Source organism: Aotus nancymaae, unplaced genomic scaffold (genome assembly GCF_030222135.1).
Source record: "Aotus nancymaae isolate 86718 unplaced genomic scaffold, 86718_ANA_hifiasm-v0.15.2.pri h1tg000002l, whole genome shotgun sequence".
In the NCBI taxonomy this organism is placed as follows: domain Eukaryota; kingdom Metazoa; phylum Chordata; class Mammalia; order Primates; family Aotidae; genus Aotus; species Aotus nancymaae.
The window spans coordinates 18,246,006-18,259,760 of NW_026988413.1; the positions used below are offsets into that span (position 1 = coordinate 18,246,006).

The 13,755-nt window shown below is 38.3% G+C and overlaps 1 protein-coding gene across 2 annotated transcripts in view; it reads right to left on the bottom strand.

The window, feature by feature from the left end:
• Positions 1-2,260: 2,260 nt before the first annotated feature.
• The window catches only part of IFT56 (intraflagellar transport 56), a 64,887-nt gene continuing 53,392 nt past the window's right edge, over positions 2,261-13,755 (bottom strand). Inside the window, exons 15-18 of one of the 2 annotated variants that reach the window (XM_021665299.2) lie at positions 13,145-13,214; positions 11,915-12,021; positions 6,968-7,101; positions 2,261-4,923 (exon numbers count right to left, since the gene is read on the bottom strand). In XM_021665299.2, coding sequence (XP_021520974.1) covers positions 4,812-4,923; positions 6,968-7,101; positions 11,915-12,021; positions 13,145-13,214 — 423 coding nt within the window. In that variant the 3' untranslated portion in view covers positions 2,261-4,811. The remainder of the gene's footprint in view (positions 4,924-6,967; positions 7,102-11,914; positions 12,022-13,144; positions 13,215-13,755) is intronic. The other variant, XM_064372972.1, reaches the window with a different exon arrangement.

Genomic DNA, 13,755 nt, shown 5'->3' on the forward strand with positions numbered 1-13,755 from the left:
TTCTCTTGAAATGCTTAGAAGCATACAATTAGGTCCAAGTTACAGTGCAAAAAAATGAATTCAGAAACCCATGAACAATTAGAGATCACTGAAAAGTTAAAGTGTGAAAAACCTAATTCAGAAAAGGCTGTGAACAATTAGAGATCACTGGAAATCAAGATTTTTCTTCCCACTTAGGAAGTTCATTCACATAGATGGACTGTGAGTTTATTATCTGGTTGTGTTTCACCATTTGCTTCAGTTGGCAGGAAACTTGTAAGACAAATTTCTGGTTTGTTTTTAGTAATTCTGCTATATTTCATCGTGTATTAACTTTACTCTTGGTTTCCTTTACTCTTTTCAAATATTTTATTATTTATTTATTTTAAAAAAGTTTTTTTAGAGACAAGGTTTCGCTATGTTGCCCACCTGGTCTTAACCTCCTCAGTTCAAGTGATCCTCCCGCTTCAGCCTCCTGAGTAGCTGGGACTATAGCAAAGCTACTATGCACCATCTGATTTCTTAAATGACTTCTTATCTATTGTTATTTTGTTATATATACCTTGGTAATTGACCTCAAATGCTTTCTGGATCACAGTGGCATCTAAGTAACTGACCAAATTAATACATGAATGAATATACAAAAATGATAATAAACAAATTAGATAAAATGCACCCAGAGATTACACCCATTGCTCTCTCACCTGAGGTTAGCCTAGCAGGATACTTATTCTTTATATCTGAGGTTTGTAAACTGTTACCCTACAAGGGGCAGCCCGAAGGTGAACCTGCTGTGCCTCCTTCCTCTTGTCTCCTTCGCCACAACCACCAGATCAGCCCCTAGGTGTATTTGGTATTCAGATTTCATTTAAAGAAGAGGTTTTGATGGCAACAAATGTGCAAACATGTCTACACACTCCACACTCATTACACACACATCAACTGTCAACTGATGACATTCATCTGATTTTCTCATATGCCTGAAGCTTCATGTTAAGATAGTTTCCAGGCACATCACTAAGTCCCTAGCTCTGCTGCTCTGAGACCATCTTAATAGTAAGGAGTACTGTTTGAACATTATTATAAAGTACATACTGTAACCTTGAACTTCTGGTCTCAAGTAGTCCTCCCTTCTCAGCCTCCCAAGTAGCTTGGATGACAGCAATGTGTCACTACACCTGGATAATTAAAAACAAAACAAAACAAAGAAACAAAACTTTTTTTTTGTGGAGACAGGGTCTTGGTTTGTTGCTCAGGCTGCTCTTGAACTCCTGGCATCAAGTGATCCTCCCACCTGGGCCTCCCAGTGTTGGAATTACAGGCATCAGCCACTGTGCCCAGCCTAGAAGTATTTTATAGGATGAAGAAAAGAGAGGTCAGATGACTATTCATCTAAGAGAGAGAGATGTTCTTAATATAGGAACTAGTAAGTCACTACTTCACTTTTGCCACTAGAAAGCAGACATAACTATTGTGATATAATGCCTGTTTGCTGGCACCTTTCTGAAAGTGCACTAAGCCATAGAGGAGGAAAGCAGTCCCTTGGCTTCCATCTGTTGGATGCATGTGGTGTGTGTTGCACACGTGGCAGAGTCATGGGCATCTTGCTAGCTGTTGAGCTTTGGGATCCATTCTGATTGCTTCTCCCAAATAAGGCAGGATGCATCCCATTTACATGGATGCAAACATTCCATTGTCTTCTTTTATTGCTCAATACTTTATTCCCACTGATGACATCAATCATGTTACTGTGTTTAGTTGTGTGTACTTCTGTTAGAGTTCCTTCAGGGCCAGGCCTGTCCATTATTTATCTTTGCATCCCAAGTACCTGGCATATGCTTAGCACACAATAAAATAAAAATTAGATGGGAACTAGAATATATATGAGGTTAGATCTCACAAGTCCCCTGCTCTTCCAGATACTGTATGTTTAGTTATGCAGTCAACAAGAATTTGAGAGCTTTCTATGTGTGAGCTTTCTATATGCACTGCTCATATAACTTCCAAATGGGCTGTAATTCAGCATGAATGGGCTGTAATTCAGCAAAGAGCCAAAGCTGGTATGATTCACAAGTAGCATACATTACTTGTATGTATGCTACATACATACTCGGAGTGGAAAGGGCTTCTTAGGGAACATGTGCTTTCCTCTCTTCTAAAAAGTAACCTGTAGGGCCCAAAACTTTATTTCCCTCCTTTCACTCTAGGGCTAGGAAAAAAAAGGTAGAAGGCACATGACATATTCAGGTCCCGCCCTTATCACACTCAACAGAATATCATACTGAGAACTAAACAATAAACTTTAATTTGAATATAATACAGTAGAATAATTATTTTGAGGTACAAAAATAATTATAAAAGATATTTTTTCCCATTTACAAGTAATGTATGCTACAGATTATAAATCGTACACTGATGCTATAAACTGTACATACTTCACCACATGCCTAAGTCTGGGTCTCCCTCTCTCCTCTATCAGCACATGTAAGGAAACCAGCTGTGCAATACTACTTTGCAACCTTGAAACTCTGTTAAGACATTTCAGAAATAGCTATCTTTAATAAGAGAATTATATGATACCTCTCTTTAGTGTTTATGTTTTTCGGCTCAATCCTATAGAAGAAAAGTTTACAAAAATTAGTCTAAAATTCTGCCATTTTTGGAATATCTGTTTTTTTCCCCAAAAGACAGGAAAATGTTAGGGAGAATCTAGAGTGTTGAATTCAACAAAAGCTCATTTAAAAATAAATCTCCATCAATGGAAAAGCTTTTCAACTATAGGCAATTTGAAAATAATAGCAATTCACCGGAAGACAAATTTCACTGCCAAAACCTGCTGACGAGTTCTACCTCTCTTTTCCATTACTGTGTTTCCTAGTATTTTAAGTGAGGTAAGAATTACAAAATGATTCTAAAAATTACAGCAGGTTCTACCCAGATCAGACCCATCTAGTTCCTAAGATGCCGAGAACCATTTATTATTTAAAAAGTAGGAACAACATGAGGGAACAGAAGCTTTGGCATATGAAAAAAGATGCAGCTTTGTTTCCTAGAATTCAGTTACTTAGGCCAGTTTATTTTTATTTGTGCTCTGAACTGATTATACATGGTTCTCAGACAAAAGACAGGAAAACTGGCCGTCTTCCTGAGTAGAGGTGAAATAACCTCTTGCGACAGTCCTGAAGGCGAAGGCGATGGTGATCTTCAGTCACTGACCTCTTCTTGGCTGCTTTCACTCCTGCCATGTTCTCGTCTCCTTACTATACAACCTTTATCCATAAGTGGAGTGTTGGGATAAGTGGAACAACTAATACAGTGCCTACAGGGATTTTCCTGACTTTAGTGCTTGAGGAATTCTTTCTTTCAGTTTTCCTCCTATCTATTCTCTTCTAGATCGGGATGGTTCTGCACTTTCTAGACCTGTAACACTAGGTGCCTTAAACTAATAGAAAAAAACTATATAGTGTAAAAACAAAGGTAGTACAAAACATAGAAAAATTTGGGTCTGTTTTCTGGAAACAGGTTGTGAGCTTAAGAATGCTCAGTTGTATAGTAGGTTTATGTTATATGAGCTCAGAAACATGGGGCTGGGGGCCGGGTGCGGTGGCTCACACCTGTAATCCCAGCACTTTGGGAGGCCTAGGCAGGTGGATTGCCTGAGCTCAGGAGTTCAAGACCAGCCTGGGCAACATAGTGAAACCCCATCTCTACTGAAATACAAAAAAATGAGCCAGGCGTGGTGGTGTGTACCTGTAGTCCCAGCTACTCGGGAGGCTGAGGCAGGAGAACTGCAAGAACCCGGGAGGCAGAGGCTGCAGCGAGCCGAGATTTCGAAACTGCACTCCAGCCTGGGTGACAGAGTGAGACTCCATCCCAAAAAAAAAAAAAGAAAAGAAACATGGGTCTGGAATATGACTTATGACAGACAGCCTAGCCATTAGGAGGTCCCTCAAAGGACTTTACACAATTCATGTTTTATTATCATTACATTAATAAGTGCCCACAATGCATATAAATAATCACTGTAGCCCTACTTTCAAAACTGATGTTTGTTCAGCAAGATACATTAAGAAAAACCCAACCTGCTTTGTTACCTAAAATATTATGATACCAAGCTATAATGGACTAGTGAGATTCATAAACATTGTTTCTTGAATAACTTTAGAGGTACTGCAATTTTTTTCATAGTACTCACCTTTTAAAAAATTGCAATACTCATCTTACTGCACTGTAACATGTTATTATCATCAACAATTTAATTACTGAAAGAGTAATCCTATAAATCTATCCTATTAATGACTAGACGGTTTGATAAAGGAGCTTACTGCCATTCTTAGAATCACATGGCTAGTGATTCTCCCAAGATTTAGAGATGCATTTATAAAACCCTTTATGAAATTCCCCAATAAAATGGGATAATGTACAGAGATGTCTGAAAGTTAAATAATAGAATGATGCTGATTCTTGCATGTCAAAGACATTTGTTATTGCAGTCAGGAGACAATGCCATAAAATGCTAACAAAAAAAAAAAGTTATACTGTTTTCCTTAAAGTCAGTAAATTACCTAAAAGTACTCAGCATTTTTGGAAGAAAGGCACCAGAAAAGTCCAAAGTCTTATTGCTAGAAGGATCATACAGGGTCACAGACTATGGTACTCTGCTCAGCCAGGAGACTAGGTCTCAGCAAGTCAGTCACTGACCTTGAGGCTTAAAGAGCAAGGAAGGAAAATGTCAATAAAACAGAGCCCTGTATCACAGATGAAACTTGAGTGAAAATAATTTCCAGTTTTATGTCAAAGTGGAAGCTGGTTCCTAGGATGCTGGAGCTATCTTAGATGGGTACTCTGTTTTCTTTGGCCCATTTCTTCATGATCCGGATGATGTACTCTATTTGGGTGTTGCCTGTGCTTCTCAGTAAATGGACCACTTCTCGAAGGGTCTCTCTGAGGAATAGATTTGAAAAGACAAAATGTGTCAATGAAGAATGAAAATTTAAAAATAAAATAAACTCTGAACTGTCCTTCATACTGTTTGTCTTGTAGGGCATTTTTGGTAATAGACTCTTCCACTGTGTATTCATAAAGCAATTACAAACTTCCTAGTCTTATGTCCTTATGGTGGCATAGTAAAATGAAAATTATGTGAAATCTCTCTTACCAATCCAAGTGTTCCTTGTTTATCCATAATACCTATATATATATTCTGATAATCTTTTTGTCCTCTCTGAGATGACCTAAATATTCCCATTTCTACTGTCACTCTGCATGACTAGGAAGGGTATGTATATCCAGGAGTTGAGTTCAAGTTCTAGCTCTAACACTAACAAGTCACTTAGTTTGTCTAACTCATAGATTTCTACCTGGTTTAAGGTGGTAATCATGTTCAACTAGGCATCACTGTCAAATTCATAAAATTTGACAAAGCCAGAGGAATGAGTGACTTGTTTCAAGAAAAATAATACATGAATAAATACGGAAGAGAGGAACATTAAAGACTAAGCCTAGCATTTATGTTTGATTTAAATTTAATTAAAATTAAAACATATTTTAAGTAATGCATATTAAAACCTCCCTATTGCCCTAGCAAATCTATAGGCGACGGACTACGAACCCATTTGCTTAAGAGTCTTCTCATATTTTTTACTTCTTTTTCCCCACAAACAACCTCTTTCACAAAGTTTAAAACCAATTGCTTTTAAACTTTTATTTAGAAGTCCTATAAGGTAGGAAGTAATTTTTGATATTTTCTTTCAAAATTATCACATTTCCTATTCATATATCAGTAGTGAATACATTCCATGAAATTATTTTTAGAAAATGGAATTGAGTTGTGCTTTAATGTTTGTTTTAAATGAAACTATAGGCCGGGCGTGGTAGCTCACGCCTGTAATCTCAGAACTTTGGGAGGCTGAGGTGGGAGGATCACCTGAGGTCAGGAGTTTGAGACCAGCCTGGCCAATATGGTGAAACCCCATCCCTACTAACAATACAAAAATTAGCCAGCGTGGTGACATGTGCCTGTAATCCCAGCGACTTGGGAGACTGAGGCAGCAGAGTCACTTGAACCCAGGAGGCAGAGGCTGTAGTGAGATCGCACCATTGCACTCCAGCCTGGGACATAGAGCAAGACTCCACCTTAAAAAAAAAAAAGGGGCCGGGCGCGGTGGCTCACACCTGTAATCCCAGCACTTTGGGAGGCTGAGGCGGGTGGATCACGAGGTCAAGAGATCGAGACCATCCTGGTCAACATGGTGAAACCCCGTCTCTACTAAAAATACAAAAATTAGCTGGGCATGGTGGCATGCACCTGTAGTCCCAGCTACTTGGGAGGCTGAGGCAGGAGAATTGCTTAAACCCAGAAGGTGGAGGTTGCGGTGAGCCGAGATCACACCATTGCACTCCAGCCTGGGTAACAAGAGTGAAACTCCGTCTCAAAAAAAAAAAAAAAGGAAAAAAGAGAAAAAGAAAGTATAAGCCACTTGATTTTATGTAAACTAACGTCTCAGTATTTCCTTGAATACGAGAAGGTGAACAAAACCAAAAGAGATATCAACCACATCTACTCCATTCCTAATTCTTTGAGACTTGAACTAATGGACACAAAAAAAAGCCAATAGGCAAGAAACAAAAACAAACAAAAACCCAAAGAGTAGATGAGTAAAAAACAAAACTTTGTTTATAAAAATGGCTATTCATTTGGAACCAAATATCCATCTTGCTCTTATATTTGGAGGCTGTTCGTGTACTCAATGTATATATAACTTAGATTTATCTGATTCTATTACATATGATTTAGAATCATCTGATTCTACAAAATGTTTCTGAAGGAAAATGGTCAGATAGAAATATTTAACATCAACATTTTTTTCATCATTCTAAAACATCATTATAATTATGTGTTTTCAGAAGATATCATCCAAGAGAACAATTACTTTCCCTCAAAAACAAGAAAATGAGTAGAGGCAGTATTTCTTGCCTGTTTACTTACTTGGGTTCTATCCCAGCTAAGATCATCTGGAAGATGCCCACACAGGCACCCCTTTTGCCTTCCCAATATTCAGGGCTGGGACCCAGCCTCTCAAGGATGTCAAAAGCTTTGGCAGAATAGTAAAACTGGCCCATCTGAATGAGAGAAAGTATGTGGTAATACTTGCAGTAAAAAGATTGCACAGAAGGACCCTGAACATAAAGGTAACACGAAATGGAACTGTATGAAATAAGTGCATGGGTAATGACAACATTTTCAGTTAGCAAGTTTCAATTCCTAATTAAAACAATAAGAGGGAAGATCACAGTTTGGATACATAGGTTCAGTTTAAATCACCTATGTTTGCTCAGTTTTCAATAGTGTAACATTTTTTCTACATATAGTCCAGTTATGCTACAATCAGCATTTTTGCCCTTTCTTCTAATTGTATTCTAATCTTGAGGAGAAACTCTGATTATTGTGATTTGATCTGAGCATTTTTCAAGTCTCTTCAGTGTATTCTTTTCACATGACTACTATCATTCATTTTATGCTAATTTGATCATATTCCACTCGAGGATGGTCTTTCCCTAATCTTGTTCCTAAATTCTCAGAATGCCTAGATGTATACTGAATATTATTCTAAACACTAAATCTTTTAAATATTTAATGCATTTTGACAGACATTTTCCCCAAACATACTACACATTTCCTTGATCTCACAGAACATGCTGAATGCCATTAAATTTTGCTTAGTTTCCTTTTATTAAAAAATTTTTTTTTTCTTTTTTGAGACAGAGTTTCGCTCTTGTTACTCAGGCTGGAGTGCAATGGCGTGATCTTGGCTCACTGCAACCTCCGCTCCTGGGTTCAGGCAATTCTCCTGCCTCAGCCTCCCGAGTAGCTGGGATTACAGGCACGCGCCACCATGCCCAGCTAATTTTTTGTATTTTTAGTAGAGACGGGGTTTCACCATGTTGACCAGGATGGTCTCGATCTCTTGACCTCGTGATCCACCCACCTCGGCCTCCCAAAGTGCTGGGATTACAGGCGTGAGCCACCACGCCCGGCCCCCAGCTACTTTTTAAAAAATGTTTTGTAGAGACAGTGTCTATGTTGCCCAGGCTGGCCTTGAACCCCTGGCCTCAAGCAATTCTCCTGCCTTGGCCTCCCAAAGTGCTGGAATTGCAAGCATAGGACATTGTGCCTCGCCAAGATGCAGAACTATTATATCACCACCAAGATTTCCCTTGTTACCCTTTTACAGTCACATGCACAGCCCTCCCTGCTCACCATCCCTAACCTCTAACAACCTCTAATTTGTTCTCTGTCTCAATAATTTTGTCATTTCAAGAATGTTATATGTATGAAAGCAAACAGTAGGGGGACCCTTTGAAACTGGCTTTTTTCCTTCAGTATAATGTCCTTGTTATTCCCTGTTGATTCAAGTTACTTTGTGTAACAACAGCTTGCTCCTGTTATGGTCACCCTATAACTGCAAGAGGGACTCTCAACCAAAGTTTGGTTTGGATATTGAAACTGATGACACCACACACACACACAGTAAGAGGATATGAAACATTTTCTTACAGAATTGAAGTCTTGGGAGAGTAGAATGGTCCTATTACACAGGTATGAAAACATCTGAGAGAGCAAGAAAAGAGACTGGACTTGGTGTTTACTGTGGTTAGGAGGTGGGGCTGTGTTGAAGGTTCCTGTGCCTGGTCAGGCACTTGTGTGGTTTGAATCACTCTATGGGGCCAAAGAAGGGAGCATGTAGGTTTTCTTATCATTTTGTCCAGATGTGAGGAACAAGGGGAAGAGAATGGGGTGAGGCTTAAAAGCAGTCAGCAGTCAAACATCAAGAAATGGAGTCAGACTTCTCATTATAGTTCTTTTTTATTACTGAGTAGTATTCCATGCCAAACCAGTCTGTTTAACCATTTACCTACTGCAAGATTTTGATGTTTCCAGTTTTAGGCTATCACAAATAAAGCTCCTATTAACATTTATATATTAAAATTTGAGTTACTAACATTTATATATTTCTGTGGATATAGGTTTTCATTTATCTGGGATAAATACATAGGAATGCAATTGCTGGGTCATATGGTAAGTATGTTTATTAAAGAAACTGCCAAACTACTTCATGGTGGGGTTTTTGTTTTTTTTGATCCTTTTATTTTTGACCTATGTATATCAATATTTTTAAAGTGAATTTACTGCTGAGAACACATAATTGGTTTTTTTTTTTAATCTACTCTGTCAATAGATGTCTTGTAATTGACATACTTAGACCATTTACATTAAATTATTGACATATTAGGGCTTAATTCTGCCATTTCCCCCCTTATTCTCTCTGTTTTTCTTTGACAAAGATATCACATATATGTTGGACAAAGACGTGGCCATGTGATCCCCACAGAGGGAAAATAAGAAAACCTGTATTTACTTCTCTAGCCTTCACCTACACCTATCTTTTTCCTACTGTTCCTGTAGTGTGATAAATTTTAGCCAAGAGTATAACTTTACATTAAGTCATATGAGTCCCTCTAGTAAATTACCAAGCTTGTGGGTGGTCATGGGACCACTGAGACACCAGGTAAGTCTAACTTGTTTTTCAAGTAGTTATCTTCCTTTGATGTTAACCCTATTTCCCTTTCATCTTCTCTAGGGCCTTACTCCATCAAAAATGCCCCATTCTCCTGAATCTTTAATCTTCCTGTTCAATGGCTCATTTTCTTCTGCTGACAGGCATACTCGCCTATCCCCATTCTAAAAGAGGAAATCTACACCTCATCCCCAATCCCAAACTCTGTTTTTCCATTTAAGTTAGCACTCTGTTTTTCTCCTTCAATATCAAATTTTTTAATACTGTGGTCTACATCACACTCACTGCATCTGCTTTTTAATCTGACTCTGTTCTCTACCTACTACTGTCAGTCCTCACGCATTTCAATCCGGATGCAGATTTGACGCTGCCTTGGCTTTTGACTAAATAGGAACAAGAAAAAGTAATGAAAAGCATTTTTTTCCTCTGTCCTCATTGTTTTCTTTCTCTTCTGTTCATCCTCTCCTTCATTTACTCTTCTCTCTCTTTCTAGCCCTTAAACAGTGGTGTTCCGCAAGGTTCCTCATCCCGTTTACTGGTTCATCCTATTCTCTCATACTTTGCTGTTGCTGCTGCTATTACTACCACTGCTACCACTATTGCGATTGCCACCACTAACTACTGTTAACTTCTAAATCTACATTGTTAACTCCTGTGAACTGCTAAATCTGCATTGCTAATTGCAACGAATACCAAAGCTCCAAGCACAGCCTGTTCATTTCCTACTTGTGTTATCTCTGCTGGGAGCCTCAAAGACACTTCAGATTTAATATATCTCAAATTGAAATAATTTCCTGTCTTCTAATGTTTTCCTTCCCTCTGCCTCCCCTAACTTAACTAACAGCATTGGCATCCACCAAGTCATGTTAAACCATTATTTTCAAGTCTCCTATGTCTTAAAATCTTTTCCACTGGTAGTGATTCACTTCCTTTTTTGGTAATGATTCGCTTTGAAATTAGCTTTTGTTGATTAATTTAACACAAGACTCTCTTTATCTGACATTTACCTGTATTTTTGACATTTTTGGATGAGATATTCCAAAAATAGGAACTTCCAGAATTTGAGGTGATTTTTTTAAAAAAAATTTTAATCTATAGCTTAGGTCCCAAAACTACTAACTTCTCCCAGCCTTTCCAACTCCCCCGCCCCTCCACACACACACACACCAACATGCACAAAAAACAGCCATTCCTTTACTAAATCTGACTAATTTTTTATTCTCTTTTTCTGGTTTCTTTGTCTTTCCTGTCTGCCATTTGCACCTCAAAGTTTGGTTTGCAACTCTTCTCCCTTTACTTTTTACTTGTGTAATCTCACTGTTTTTCAGGGCTTCAGTGAATCCAGTCATGCATTTCATAACAGTATTTTGATCAATGATGGGCAGCATATACGATTGTGGCTCCATAAGATTATAATACTGTATTTTTATTGTGCCTTTTCTATGTTTAGATATGTTTCAATATGCAAATATTTGCCATTGTGTTAAAACTGCCTACATTATTCAGTACAGGAACATGCTGTACAGGTTTGCAGCTTAGCAGCAATAGGCTATATATTATATCATATGGCCTAAATGTGTAGTAGGCTATACCATCTAAGTTTGTGTAAGTACACTCTGATGTTTGTACGACGACGAAATCACCCAATGACACATTTCTCAGTCCTTATCCCCATTATTAAGCAACACAGGGCTGTACTTAAATGTTGACGACTCCCAATCTATGTCTCTAGATATCAGAAGACATGTTTCTTGAACTTCAGAACCAAATTTCCAACTACCAGATGAGTATCTGTACATCAATGCGACCTAAAGATTCATAGTCTTTAGAAATCTAAAACTTCCTCTCTAAATAATTACTTCATATATACGTAAATCTCTGAAATACTGCCTATCTCTAAGTTCAGTTCATTCATAAAAAGAATGGCATCAGGCCAGGTGCGGTGGCTCACGCCTGTAATTGCAGCACTTTGGGAGGCCAAGGCAGGCAGACCACGAGGTCAGGAGTTTGACACCAGCCTGGCCAACATTGTGAAACCCCGTCTCTACTAAAAATACAAAAATTAGCTAGGCATGGTGACGGGTGCCTGTAATCCTAGCTACTCAGGAGGCTGAGGCAGGAGAATTCCTTGAACCAGGGAGGCGGAGGTTGCAGTGAGCTAAGATTGCACCACTGCACTTCACCCTGGGTAACAGAGCGAGACTCTGTCTCAGAAAAAAAGAATGGAATCTCTTATAACAAACACTATGCAAATCCTATCACTACTAACCATTTAGTCTGTAGGACATTTCCCCTAATATTAGCCAATGCAGCAATGTGATACTGACCTTCTGTGTTCCCTTTAGTCTCAAACTCACCTTGTAGCAGTCATTAGCAATGAGCTGTAAGAGACTGAAGGACTCGCCAGAGGTTTCCATCTTGAGATAAAGTTCCCAGGCTAGTCTTGGTTTCTTATTCATAATAACTGCAAAAGGAAACAAAGATTTGTAAACAAATAAGTCATTTTTACATGTACAAAAAATAATTTCTGCACCTTATTATTCTATGAATTTGGTTCTATATTCCAAATAAAGTAAAGCTTGCAATGTTGGCATTAAGCTGGCTCCCTGCCAGAATTCTACCATACTTAATATATTTAAGTTAGGAGTCACATAATTATGTCTTTCAGACTGGATTGACTTCTGGTAGTTCCTACTTTGCTCATCTGCTTAAAAGAGGATACCTATCATTCATTCAATCTGACTCATAGTTTCAGCTTCACTTAGAAGATATGATTGCTAAATTTTCCTCTGACTACAAAAACTCAGTGAACATTTTATTTAATTTTATTTTTGCACTGAGATAGAGTCCTGCTCTGTTACCCAGGCTGGAGTGCAGTGGTGCGATCTTGGCTCACTGCAACCTTTGCCTCCTGGGTTAAGTGATTCTCATACCTCAATCTCCCAAGTAGCTGGGATTACAGGTGTGCACCACCATGCCCAGCTAATTTTAGTATTTTTAGTAGAGATGAGGTTTCACCATGTTGGCCAGGCTGGTCTTGAACTCCTGGCCTCAAGTGATCCTTCTGCCTCATGCTCCCAAAGTGCTGGGATTACAGGCGTGAGCAACTGTGTTTGGCCAACATTTTAAATCTGAGTTTTAAAAAGGAGCAAGAAAAGATAGTGAGCGAGAGAGAGAAAGTAAAGTTCTACAATACACCAAAAAATTACATTTTTGACATTTTGCCGCTTTTCAGGATTGAACCATAGTGAAAAGTTAAAATTAGAGTAACAACATCATTTCACAAACAACACGATAAACTGAGACTCTGGAAACTTGAATGAGACTTTAGGAAGAACCTGACATTTTTCAGGCTGTAAGTACTAGATCAATACTATGTAGTAGAAATAATCACAGGGTAAACTTGCATGACACATTTACATGGCAACTCTTAACTGAGTAGTAACAATCCTTAATTTCAGTGTTTACTCATTCTACAGAACAAAATGCAAAATAAAATTAGAAAACATTCAATGTCATTTCCAAACAGATTATGCAACCAGAAAGAAAAAGAGGATTCCTTTTGTAACATTTAAAAGAAGACTCACAGCACCGAGCTAACCAGCTGAGGTAAATGTAATCGTTTTTCATCTTCTCACTTTGGATCAAGAGGAACACCTGCAAGAAGAGAAAAGAAAGGGAATAGACATGAGGATAGTTTTGGAGTGATAATACCCATTATTGGCTTGCCTTAGATTGATGATCACTGTAGCACTGTAGATGACCAAATTCTATACAGGCTACTAAGAAAAGTAAAGGACAAAGTCGTGGTCATTTAAAAATATTACACCAGAAATTGATATTACAAGTTGACAAAAAGTTGGTAAGGATATAGAAGATTTAAACAGAATAATTAACAACTGTATGATACATATTCTTTTTAAGCACATATGACATGCTACACACAGGTCAGTAAGGCAAGCCTCAACAAAGGGTAAACGACTAGTATCAAACAGACCATATTCTTTTATTTGTTTGTTTTCTAGACAGGGTCTCGCACTGTTAACCAGGCTGCAGTGCAGTGGCACGATCATGGCTCACTACAGTCTTGACCTCCTGGTGTCAAGCAATCCTCCCTCCTACCTTGGCCTCCCAAATAGCTGGGACTACAGGCACATGCCACCATACTCAGCTATTTAAAATTTATTTTTGTAGAGAT